At 41.6% G+C, this 12,550-nt stretch overlaps 1 protein-coding gene across 2 annotated transcripts in view; it reads right to left on the bottom strand.

Moving 5' to 3' along the window:
- Nucleotides 1–1,425: 1,425 nt before the first annotated feature.
- si:dkey-49n23.1 (semaphorin-3D) overlaps nt 1,426–12,550 on the bottom strand; it is a 45,052-nt gene continuing 33,927 nt past the window's right edge. Inside the window, exons 8-18 of one of the 2 annotated variants that reach the window (XM_044024423.1) lie at nt 12,005–12,147; nt 10,890–11,004; nt 10,101–10,170; nt 9,115–9,259; nt 8,283–8,505; nt 8,010–8,098; nt 6,552–6,593; nt 5,656–5,813; nt 4,357–4,421; nt 3,932–4,074; nt 1,426–3,059 (exon numbers count right to left, since the gene is read on the bottom strand). In XM_044024423.1, the coding sequence (XP_043880358.1) occupies nt 2,559–3,059; nt 3,932–4,074; nt 4,357–4,421; nt 5,656–5,813; nt 6,552–6,593; nt 8,010–8,098; nt 8,283–8,505; nt 9,115–9,259; nt 10,101–10,170; nt 10,890–11,004; nt 12,005–12,147 (1,694 nt within the window). In that variant the 3' untranslated portion in view covers nt 1,426–2,558. Of the gene's footprint in view, nt 3,066–3,931; nt 4,075–4,356; nt 4,422–5,655; nt 5,814–6,551; nt 6,594–8,009; nt 8,099–8,282; nt 8,506–9,114; nt 9,260–10,100; nt 10,171–10,889; nt 11,005–12,004; nt 12,148–12,550 lie in introns of both variants that reach the window. The other variant, XM_044024422.1, reaches the window with a different exon arrangement.

A 12,550-nucleotide genomic window follows, 5' to 3' on the forward strand; every position in this document is an offset into this window, starting at 1 on the left:
TGATCAAAGCTTCACCTCCAAAAACACAGGAAGTTACTATCTCTACCTGTGGATCTTGATGACACTTTCTATGAAGTTCTCCTGTGACTTGCTAACACGCTACGCTACCTTATGGTTTTTTGTGTGGGATTAGTTGCATTTTTTTCGGTTAGAAACCTATTTCCTCAGTATTTGAAACCTTTTAACAATGTACATCTTCAAAAGCATGGAAAAACTAGAAACGGAACACATGGAAAAGCTAGCATTAGCAGGCTACTGTGGATACGTTCCTCCCCTCCCCTTAGTCCTCAAGTCAAAGCTCCACCCCCAAGACACAGGAAGTTGTGCACTTTCTCCGACATTTTTAACTGATTGCTAGTAATGTGAAATTTGTGTTAACATTAATGATGTGGTTATGTGGTACAGACAAAGTTAGCATTAGCTTATGAGCAGGCTACAGCAGTTTTACGGGAAAAGTAGCAGAGTTTGTGCGGAGGCAGCCATAACTCGGGGTTGGAAATCCAGGGCGGGTGGAGGCATTCCTTCAGGTCACACCCTGTGACCTAGGAAATTCCGAGTTCTGATGACAAATGACAGGCAGGAATAGCCCTTTTGTCAAAGCTCCAACCCCGTACTTTTGCCGTACTTTTGCTGGAAAATTTTCCGTGAAGTTGTAAGACAGTGAGACCACACCCTGGAGACAATAGACGAAACGTCATCACTCTGTATATTCTGCTCTTTGATTATCGGTAAATGAATTAATCAACTAGGTTCAAACCTCATCAGTTGGGGACAGTCCCACCACTCTGAAGTGTTAACACTGTCTCATTTGAAGTGTGTAGGTCTGATGTTCTCAGTGCAGGAAGTAGACAAGTCAAAGTGGCTCAACTGTCATGTGAAAATACCCCATGGTGATTAAAAGGTCCTCAGATGGAAATAGCATTCCTGAGTAAATCACAATGGATATGTAAATGTAAAGTGTCTGTATTCTGGTGGGATATCTTGGATATAAGGGACAGAGCTCCCATTCATCGGGGAGTTTGGTCTGCTTAACAGAAGCTCCCACACATCAACTGTGTGTCACACAACTTACTGGCTGTATTTTCTACTACTGGACATTTCAATAAACTGGTATGTTAACCCTTCATTTCTAATATTGCCTTGTTGAGACTTTTGTTCTAAATAAAAAAGATTTATTTAGTCTAGTTATATGGTGAGATTTAACACTCATACCCTCCACCTCTGAGTTGAATAGAAAAGATTGAGTATTATGTCCTGTAAACTGTTGAGTTACATTTATGACCTCTGAATACTTCAACCAAGGCATTAGGGCTAATCTTCTATGTGGAAAAAGGATACTGAGTGGTTTTTATAATATAAACCATCCCTGAACTAGACCAATGTCAGATTTCTTGACAATAGGATTGAATTCTTAAAGGGTTTACATTTCAAATGACTGGTTAACTTTAATTCCCAACAATATTTAAAAGTAAAGTTAATTGTTGTCTAAATGGAGTCAGATTAAATAAATATTTACTATACTTTACTTTGGAAAACCTCTCGCTAACGCCGGAAAGACAGAATACTTCTTGGGGAGAGATTGTTACTTGCTGGTAGATATTTCCTCCCCTACAAAGTGCTAACTTGCTAACTTGTTAGGCTATCATCTCTGTGTCAGTGGTGTACGCGTCTCTAGTTTGTTTTGAAGACTTTGGTCACACACACTGTGATTATGCCATCAACCTAGTCTGAATTTCTCTATCTAAATAGCATTTTCAGCAGTTAGCTAACAGCTAACTAAAGTCGATTCACGTTTCAGTCCAAGTTGCTTACAATTAACCGCTGAACAGGACAGTTGGTGCTTTTCCGTTATAGAGTTCTAGCTCGACTCTACTCAGATGATACTAAACGTCTACAGACTGCTGGCCTCTGATCGGTCAGAAAGTGCCGTCACTGGAAGAGTCATGAGCGCGACGTCCGACATGAGAATCAAAGCCAACAATGTCCAGTCCTGGGAGCATGCGTTCATCTCCAACATTTAGCAAAGCAAATGTGTCAAATGTCCATATTTAACAGAGGAGTCAGATGTATTTAGAGACAGCACTGCTGAAAGCCGGTGATTGTGAGCACGTTCACTAATATTTCACTTCAGTGACTGAACAAATCTGTGAACAATTATTTTGAATTCGTCCATAACATCACGGCAGTTTCACACAGCCGCGCTATGACGCCCCCGCCCACGTGGAGGAGGAGCTATAGTGATGGAAAACCACGGGACTGATACCAAACTGAGTAGAACCGAGTAGAGCTGGAACTGTACGATGGAAATGCGCCATGAGTTAAACAGCATTTTCACGCTACACGTCCCAAACAATAATAAACGTTGATAATAATAATACAAGTTCAGAGACAAAAACTCTTCTACATTAATAATTACATTTTTTTGTACTGTCTAAATACAGGATAAGAATATACCACTCTTTTTTTAATGAACATAACAGTCTTTCCTTGTACAGGGTCTGTTGTCCATGGACAGTGGACAGTGCACAGTGGACAGTGTCTTGTGTCCTGCAGGTGGACTACAGTGGAATCTCAGGAGGGTTGTTCCTCCTCACCCGCGCTTTCCTGTTCTCCTGCTTCAGCTTCAGGGCGCGCAGCTTCTGCTGCCGACGTTTCTCACGGTACCACAGCTGCTCGCAGTACTGGTCCACGCTCAGGCTGTTGGTCCCGATCATGTGCAGGTCTTTGTAGGTCTTCAGAGTGAGCTGCTGAGGCAGCCACGAGTTCCTGTGTCCCGGTAGAGAAGGTGGAGGATGAGGTTGCCCCGCGTGGCCAAGGAAACCGGGCACGGCTTCTCCGGCAGAGCCAGTCCTCCCGTGGTTCGGGCTGTGGTTCTGCTGGTAGCTGGCTGGGTGGAGGCCCTGGCTGGGGATGATGTGAATTTGGTATCGGGCCAGGACCTGGGTGTAGGAGTGCTCGTGGCTGGCGCAGGTGTAGAAACCCGCGTCAGCCAGCTCCAGGCGCTGAACCAGCAACCCCCGCTTCATCTGAACAGAGCGGTCGTCATCACTCTGTGGCAGCTGACGCCGAGAGAACAGAGAATAATGTTCAAGATGAGGAAGACAGACAGACAGATAGATGCAGTAGATAGATAAATAGACAGACAGACAGATAGATGCAGTAGATAGATAGATAGATAGATAGACAGACAGACAGACAGATAGATGCAGTAGATAGATAGATAGACAGACAGACAGATAGATGCGATAGATAGATACAGACAGACAGACAGATAGATGCAGTAGATAGATAGACAGACAGACAGACAGATAGATAATTAGCTGGGTATTTACATAGCTAACATGATAGCTAGATGATTAGCTATTTAAATAGCCAACAAGATAGATATTGTTTAGCAAAGACAAAGTCTGAGATAGCTACCTAGCTAGACAGATAAGAGCTAGAAGATATGAGATAAAAATGCAAAATATAAACAGAAAAATATAAAATACAATAAGAATGTTTACTCTTTTAATACTAGATTTTGTTACCTTATAAAAATCTGTGTTAGCCTGAGTCTGCAATAGAGAAAGAGTTCATTACTTTATCTCAGTGTTAGAGCGACTTCTCCAACAGAAAACCTCTTAAACTGCTCACTCTCCCACACGAAAACACGGGAGTTAATCCACTGCTGCATCAAAGCGACGCGGTAAATTTGAACAAAGACGTTTCATATGCCACAAAGTCACAAAATAACACCTTTGCGTCGACTGACAGACGCAGCAGTGGACGAACAACTCCTGCGTCCTCCGAGCTAAAATCGCTGTTTCTGTCCGTGGACTTTGGTGTGGGAGAAGAAAGCGACACAAACCTCGACTCTAACAGTGAGATGAAGTACTGGATGAACGTTTAAGTGACGCGACGGCGACCACCTCTCATTGGCGTGACTCACCGCTCTGCTGTTACGTGACTGACTTCCCGTGTTCTGCTGCACCGTCCACCTGAGCTCGGCCTGAGGCGACCGAGGTCGACACTCCAGGAAGGTGGCGTTTCCCTCCACGCCGTACACGGCCTTCACCTCCACCGAGTCAGAGTCTGAAAAAAGAACACAACTAATTATTTATGAGCACACTGACTTAATACGCTCGTTAAATCGTGTGAAATATTGAAGAATCTTAAAGGGAATTGTGTGTTCTTTTCTGTCTCGAGCTCAAACCGCCGTGACGTCTCACATTCCCCCGCCACTGAGACTCTTCACAATACACCATCAATCACGTGTGAGTGTGTGTGTGTGTGTGTGTGAGAGGAAATCCTCTGTTTCTATATGTGTGTGTGTTACATAAGCGACGCCACGCGGTCAGCGCATTCAGCCCTCACCGTCCTCTGTGACAGGACACTGGCTCCAGGGGTCGCCATACTTCACATCCTGTCTCCTCGCTCGCCTGAGAGACACACACACACACACACAGATTTTTAGCCACTTTCAAAATAAGGCTCGCCTAATAAAATCTACATCAGCTTAAGTCTACAGTGTCCTAGGAACACGTTGGCGTCTTTTTCCAATGGAAAACAGGAAGTTTGTCCCCCACACCAAACCCCATAGAGAAAATCACCAATTTTAGCTCACGGGGACACAGGAGCTGCTTGTCTACTGCTGCCTCGTGTGGTCACTTTGTGTCATTGAGGTAAATCTGAGCGTGGGATTTCACATGCCAAAATCACACATGAATACATTTGAACTTCCTGGTGGAGGCAGCAGTGGATCAACAACTCGCGTGTGCTGTGATGTAAAATTGCCAGTTTTCTCTATGGGGTTTGGTGCAAAGTGACAAACTTTGTCTTTCTGTGAAAAAAACGTCTGTCAAACATTAAGATAAAGCTGCATATATACCGTTAAAATACTGCAGACTTAACATAGTCGACGTAGATTTTATTGAGAGTCTTTTGTTAAGTTAGACTCTAAAAAAATCAGCTGAATAACATCAATTTATCCTCCTCCTCTGACCTTCTGACGCCTCCTCTAGGGTCAAATTATAAAAAGAAAACTATTGTGAAAATGAATGAGGCGACATGGAGCGCCAAGAGACTATGAAAATACAGAGTGTTGTTTCAGCCACAGTGAAGAGTGTTGTCATCCCTCCTTCTCCTCCATCACTTTTTGACCCTGACTTCACATAAAACCATGTTGTGGTTACCATTTTTAAAACATTATGGAAGCCTAATGTGTCTCAAAGTGCTGGATCAGGTTCTTTTTTTAGCCCAAGACCTGGAGTCTCAGTGTTAGACGGACATTTCCAATGGGACACGGAAGTTTGTAAACCACTCACTCTCCCTGCACCAAACCTCATAGAGAAAATCAGTGATTTTAGCTGCAGGGACACAGGCGCTGCTGGCCTGCTGCTGCCTCGTGTGGTCACTTTGTGTCACTGAGGTGAATCTGAACAAAGGACTTCAAATGCCGAAGTGACAAAATAACACATATGAACTCGCTGATGGAGGCAGAAGTGGATCAACAACTCCCGTGTGCTGTGATGTTAAAATCACTGATTGTCTCTATGGGCTTTGGTGCGGGAGAGTGAGCAGTTTAAAAAAAGCGACATAAACTTTAGTTTTCTGTTGTAAAAATGCTGTTTAACAGTGAAGAATTAAGACCCCCATCCCTCTCTCTCTCTCTACCTCTTGCTGGTGGGGAAGAATCTGGAGCAGGTCTGTCCGTCCCAGGAACAGTAGGGGTCTCTGGCGAGGCAGCACTCGGCACAGTCGCTCCCGTACAGCTCGCACCTCTGGAGCCGCAGCTGAGCCACACCGAGCTCACTCGACACGTACAGCTGTTGCTGTGGGCGAGAGACACAGAGGAGAGAGAGGGAGAGAGAGCTGTTGTTACCAAGTGTCACAAGAAAGGTTAAAAAAAAAACTTTTTTAAAAAACATTTCAGATGTGTAGCGTAAATATAAAGAGTATACTTAATTTATCATCGTCAAAAGAATTCAGTGTGTCTGCATTTGCACTTTTTCACTCATTAACCCACTCAATCACTTATTAACTCATTCACCCACTCACTTATTCACTCACTCATTCACTCACTCACTCATTCACTCACTCACTTATTCTCTCACTCATTGAATCATTCACTCACTCACTCACTCACTCAATCACCCACTCACTTATTCACTCATTATTCACCCGCTCATTCATTCAATCACTCATTCACTCACTCACTTATTCACTCACTCACTCATTCACTCACTCACAACAGATAAATTATACATATAAACATGAGTGTTAAAATAATAGACAGTGAACGTGTGTGTGTTTATGTACAGATTATATATATATATATATATATACGTATATATGTATATATATATACAGATATACATATATACGTGTACATATATATGTGTTGCTTAAGAGTTTGTTAGTAATTTGACACATAAAACACATGTTAGTATTGTTACATTATATTTTGTATATATTTATGTAAATATGTAAAAATATTTATGTCTATACATATCTATATATATAGATATATATACATATAACACTGAAACTATATTAGTATACGTACGTACCCTCTTTGTTGACAGCTCCATGCTCAAAATGGGGGTTGGACTCTGTGGGAGAAAAGAAAAAAACTTTGTCAAAACAAAATATATGTATATACTATATATATATATGCACACACACACACATATATATGTATAAATACATACAACATTCACGTATGTGTACTTTACTTTGTTATTTAGATTACTTTTACTCCACTACATTTCCTCTAACTCTCTTTGTTCCTCGTTACTACCACATAAAATCAAATGAAGAAGAGTTGCTATTATGGTCTGTATTTATATAGAGCTTCTCTAGTGTTGATGATGAGCTGCTTCACACTACAGTTTTCACACATTTCATTCACACATTGAACCCACAACCTTCCAGTTGAAAGACAACTGGCCCTACCACTGAGCCACCATGGCTCTATCCAGACTCCTCACTTTCACAAAATGCTGCAGTTCTGCTTGGTCTCCAGCAGGTGGCAGCGTCTGCACATCCCTTTCAGCAGATGTGAACAAACAACTCAAATAGCAAAGAGTGAACTGAATACCAGTGAACGTGGTCACGATCTCTGTCTCTTCAATCACTCAGGGATTACACTTGCTGTCTGTGTCTGTCTGTCTGTCTGTCTCTGTGTCTCTGATGGATCAGTTTCTCCACTTTTCTGGATCAGTGATTTGTTTCAGCGCCGCACACACAGAGATCAGTGACCTCTGACCTCGGAGTGACGCAGTGATAAATACGTCCGTCCTGTGAACTTTTTTCCCTTCACTGTACAGAAACAGACAGGAAGCTGAACACTGAGTCACTGCTTCACTTCCTGTTTGACTTCGGGTTTCCTGTTTGTTTGTTTTTCTTCTGTCCTTCACCTGTCCTCTGTCTCTCTCTCACTGGACTTTTCTTCTGTAAAGAATCACCACCACAACAAGCAGTTAAAGCTGCAGTACGTAACCTTTGTTGACATGTTTTTCTTTCACAAACGTCCTTGCTTTTATAAAAATGTCCTCACTTTTATAAAAGGTCCTCACTTTTATAAAATGTCCTCACTTTTATAAAATGTCCTCACTTTTATAAAATGTCCTCACTTATATAAAAATGTCCTCACTTTCATAAAAATGTCCTAATAAACCCTAATAAGAAGTTCATTTCACACATAGTTGAAATATCCTTCGTCCTCATGTCCTCAGTGGACGCTCTCTGTCCCTTAGGTCACTTGAGTGTGAGACCCCTGCTGCTAGTTTATAAACAGAGAGGAGCTTGGGAAATATGCGTCTCCGTCTATCTGCTGAGATAATCCAGACAAACATGTTCATGGAGGACGTCACGAGCCGGACTGTCGTGGTCCAGAGGGACGATGAGGACAGACACAGAGCTGCTGAGACTGTTGTCCATGGGATTAAAGCAGGTGTAGGCGAGTGCAGAGTGTTTAAAAGGTGAGAATCTGGATCAGTCTCAGGTCATGAGGACGTGTGTCTCACCTGGAAGACGGTCAGTTCTTCAAGAATGATCTCCTCTGTGTCCCAGTTGTCTTTGATGACCGACACGGCCTTCACCACCTTCCCGTCATCTGCAAATAAAAGAGACAACTTTATAATACACACACACATACATACATATATATATGTCTATATATATATATATAAATATACATATATGTATATATATATATATATATGCAGTATATGTATATGTATATGTACATATATATATATATATATATATATGTATATGTACAGAGAGAGGTGACTCACCGGTGCCCAGGTGCAGGACATCATAAGGCCCGTCCTCGGCGTCCACCCTGTCCACCACCACTCTCTTCAGGATGTAGGGCGCGTTGACCCGGGTCAGAACGGGTCTGCCGCCCAGAGGCGGGACGGGTTCCCACATCAGCTGATGCTGGCGCATGAAGCTCACCACGTCATCGGGGAAGTCTTTGGTGGACTTGTGGAGCATGTCGTACGTCTCGCTGGGACACTGAGGACGAGACACAGAGTGATGAGTGAAGCTCCTGCTCTGCACTTTCAAAACTGTTTTATTGGTGATTTACAGTCATTAAAAGTATTTTCTACAGTGTAATAAACTGGTTTCAGTCTAAAGAGTCACATATTTCTCCAGCATTGGGGATTACTTTGATTATGTTCCCAGGATATTTTTACCATTTAGCAGGAATGTTACAAAATGAGATTTAAAAAGAAAGAAAGGAAGGAGATGAACAGATGTGCGACAGAGGAGGAAATTGAAAAAGGAGGAGAGGAAAAGAGTCCATGAAAAAACCAGCTTTCAGAGAAATGAGAAATTTCTACAAATGAACTTTGATGAAAAGAGAACAAAAGAAAAGTTAATATTCATCGATATGGACGCCATTAATATCTGTGTGTATGTGTGTGTGTGTGTGTTCTCCCTCACACACACATTCTACATGTAAAACTAACTCTTAACCTAAACCCAATTCAACTCATAACCCATCCAACATCCAACTCAAAATCAAGTTCAACTTCAGTGCACGCCTGTGTTCATTTTGTAGAATGTAAAATAAAAAGATCTTTCCAACATGATTGTGAGGAAACACAGCGGTGCACTTACAGTTCCAGGTCTTGGATATGGAATGCGGCCTTTGTACTCCACCCAGCGGTGGTCGGGACCTTCTTTGTGGGCAAAGGGGCCGTTGAAAGCGGCGCGGATCGACGCCATGGAGTAGACGCACACAGCTGAGCCACGGAATATGGAGCTGAGGGAGGAAGAAGACAAAGGTCAAAGGTGGATTCAGAATTACAACAGAGGGTGAGAGAGAGAGAGAGAGGGAGACTCTACATTCGATAAAAAGAAGAAGACAGGAATGGATGAAAGGGTGGAGTCAAGGTCAGCTGGAGGAAAAAAAGACAGAAAACAGAACAGGAGGGAGGAAAGGAAGGAGGGATGGGAGGAGAGTGAGAAAGAAGAGGGAGTTACAATAACACAAGCAGCCGGGCCTCTTCACCTTTGACCCCGACACCCATCCACACACACCACCTCTGAACTTCCACACCACTGGGCACGCATGTGCACGTGGCCGCCAGCCAGTGAGCGTGCACGTGACTGACTGCTGGTAACAGTGTGGTAATTATTCAGTAATAACAAGTCATTTACGTCACGTCATCCACCAAACCCCATAGAGAAAATCAGCGATTTTAGCTCGCGGGGACACAGGAGCTGCTGGTCCTCTGCTGCCTCGTGTGGTCACTTTGTGTCCCTAAAATATGTCTAAACGTAAATTTTCTAATGCCAAATTCACAAAATAAGACATTTGAACTGAGTGATGGAGGCAGCAGTGGATCAACAACTCCTGTGTGCTGTGATGTTAAAATCACTAATTTTCTCTATGGGGTTTGGTGCAGGGAGAGTGAGTGGTTTACAAACTTCAGTTTACAATCAGAGAAAGTGGTGAAAAATACTCACGCACTGCCATTATATGACTTATGTAACTATGTAACAACCTTTGTCAATGCTTTTATTTTAGAATCTTTAAAGGAAAGGTACAGAAATGAATAAAATATCAGGAGTTATTGTGTGAGTGATGACTGTTTCCTCACCTGGAAGTGCTGAAGACGCCGTAGATGATCGGATTCTGTGGATCTTTAGTCTCCAGAACAAAAATGTCCTCTGGAAAACAACAACAACAAACAGTCACAGTATTAAAATAACATTAAAAACAGGATGAGACTCGTTAAAAAGACTCAAACACACGAGACAGTGTGAATTTGTTTGAAACGTCTATAATAATGTGTTAAACGCAAAGAAGAATTCACGTTGGATGTAGGAGAAGTTGCTGAGTGCACCACCTGCAGGCCATTTCTGGAACACGTCTTAACTTCAGTGTACGTCTGTGTTCATTTTGTAGAAAGTAAAATAAAAATGTCTTTGTTTTCAGCAGAAAATCCCATTAGAGATTAATCCCAGGTAATGTAATCCTAAAGTTAAAAATTCATGTTCCTGAATTTAATCCTAAAGTGAAAAATCCATGTTCCTGGGTCTGATCCTGAAGTGAAAATTCATGTTCCTGGGTATAAAACCTAAATGACAAAAATTCATGTTCCTGGGTTTACCCCTGGAGTCAAAATTACCAGATTAAACCAGAAGATTGAAATCCAAGATAAAATAAGTATTAAAAACTATAACTCAAAAAGAAAAGGGAGGAGAAAAGGAGGAAGGAAAAGGAGGAGACGAGTCCGAGCGTTTGTCCTCATCTGACCTGTGACGTGAAGACAAAGGAGGATTAAAGAAAACAGAGTAGAGACAAAAGTCTGTCCCGGAGAATAACAAAGACCACGCTGAAGACGAGTCAGACAGGAAGGAAGAGGAGGGAAGGAATTGAGCGTTACCCAGCTCGTCAAACTGTGTGTCGACGCCAGACGGTCCCGGCACCGAACACACGAGTCGGGCTTTGAGGAAGGTCGTCCAGCGGTTGATCAGACTCCGCCTCCCTCCTACGTCATTCTGCAGAGAGACACATGAGACAAGATGGAGGACGATTTAAATCAGGGCTGAAAACTTTTATATCAGACTTTTACTTTATACACCGTCAGATATAAGGGTACATTTATCTTAATTATCTTATCTCAATATTTAAAGGTACAATTTAGGCAACTATAAGGGATAATTATTGTACCTTTAAGTACATAGATGTACCTTTTTCTATATATATAACAAAACAAATCAGTACATATTCACATATTGTACAGTTTAAAGTCGTGCGGCCTGATCACGGATCCCTGAGGAACGCCACAAAACAATATCTTTAATTTACATGCACTGCTTGCTTTTATTATTTTAATCTCTTTAAACTTTTACACTGTCAGAAATAAGTAGTAAATAAATAAATAAATAAGTATAAGTACATTACGAGTCCATTTATCTTAAATGTACCTCAAGGTACAATTTTGGCAAATATAAGCCCTTTTTGTACTTTTGTGAAAAAAGAGAAAAGTAATACCTGTACTTTCTTGAGGTATTTCCACTTCATAAGTACGTAAAGTTTCAGGGGTAAATATTTCTTGCACTTTTTTGTTTTTACATATTAAGATTAAGTTTTTTGTTGCATTGTTTTTAAATTGAATCAAATCTTTCTTTTATTGGACCACAAGTCTGTAATAAAGACTGAAATTAGGTGAATTGCAGGCAAAAACTCAGACATTACAATTTCATCAACATAAAGTATAAAGTCGTGTGGACCGATCACGGATCCCTGAGGAACGCCACATGTAATTTAACTAAATCCTGACACATTATCTTTGATTTGCATGCACAGTTGTATGTTTTTAAGTCACTTTACAGAGTGATTAAACAAAACAGGAATTAATGAAACATCACTTTTCCGACTCGGTGAACAAAAACGAGCAGTTTTGGAGACTTTTTTTTGTGGATCAGACGTGAACATGTCTGACTCGTCAAGTCAAACCAAAGTAGTAACGACCATTAATACTGTTTGTGTTTGTACCTTGCAGACTCGAGCCACGCGACTGTACACCCTCTTGTCCCACTGTCCCGCCTCCACCGCCTTCTCCTTGAAGAAGAAGTAAACCTTGTCATCGTCCGGACTGTGGGTGTCGGGGATGGAGAAGGAACCGACAAACTCCGGCTCTGAGAACGAGACGGGAAACAGTTAAAACTCAAATGTGTGACATTTGTCCTTGAGAAGCTCATTTCAGCTCCAGTTATTTATACACAAATTCTGACATAAATTCTGCAAACGAACAACAACTACAACAAGGAAACGCGATAATTATGTTAAACTGAAATGCTATAATAGTGTTTTTATTGACAGCGTTTATGTACAAATGAAAATGTTCTATATAGGCGGAAAATACTCATGTCAATCAAAAACTGGCTCTGCACCCGCCCACTGCTCCATTGACTCTCACAAACTACTATCACTAAAATAACTACTACCAAACTACTACTTTTAACACTACTCACAAAACTATTACTACACTACTAACAAAAACAACTAAACTACCAGTAAAACTACTAACAAAACTACCAC

This window comes from Solea senegalensis, linkage group LG4 (genome assembly GCF_019176455.1).
Source record: "Solea senegalensis isolate Sse05_10M linkage group LG4, IFAPA_SoseM_1, whole genome shotgun sequence".
Lineage (NCBI taxonomy): Eukaryota > Metazoa > Chordata > Actinopteri > Pleuronectiformes > Soleidae > Solea > Solea senegalensis.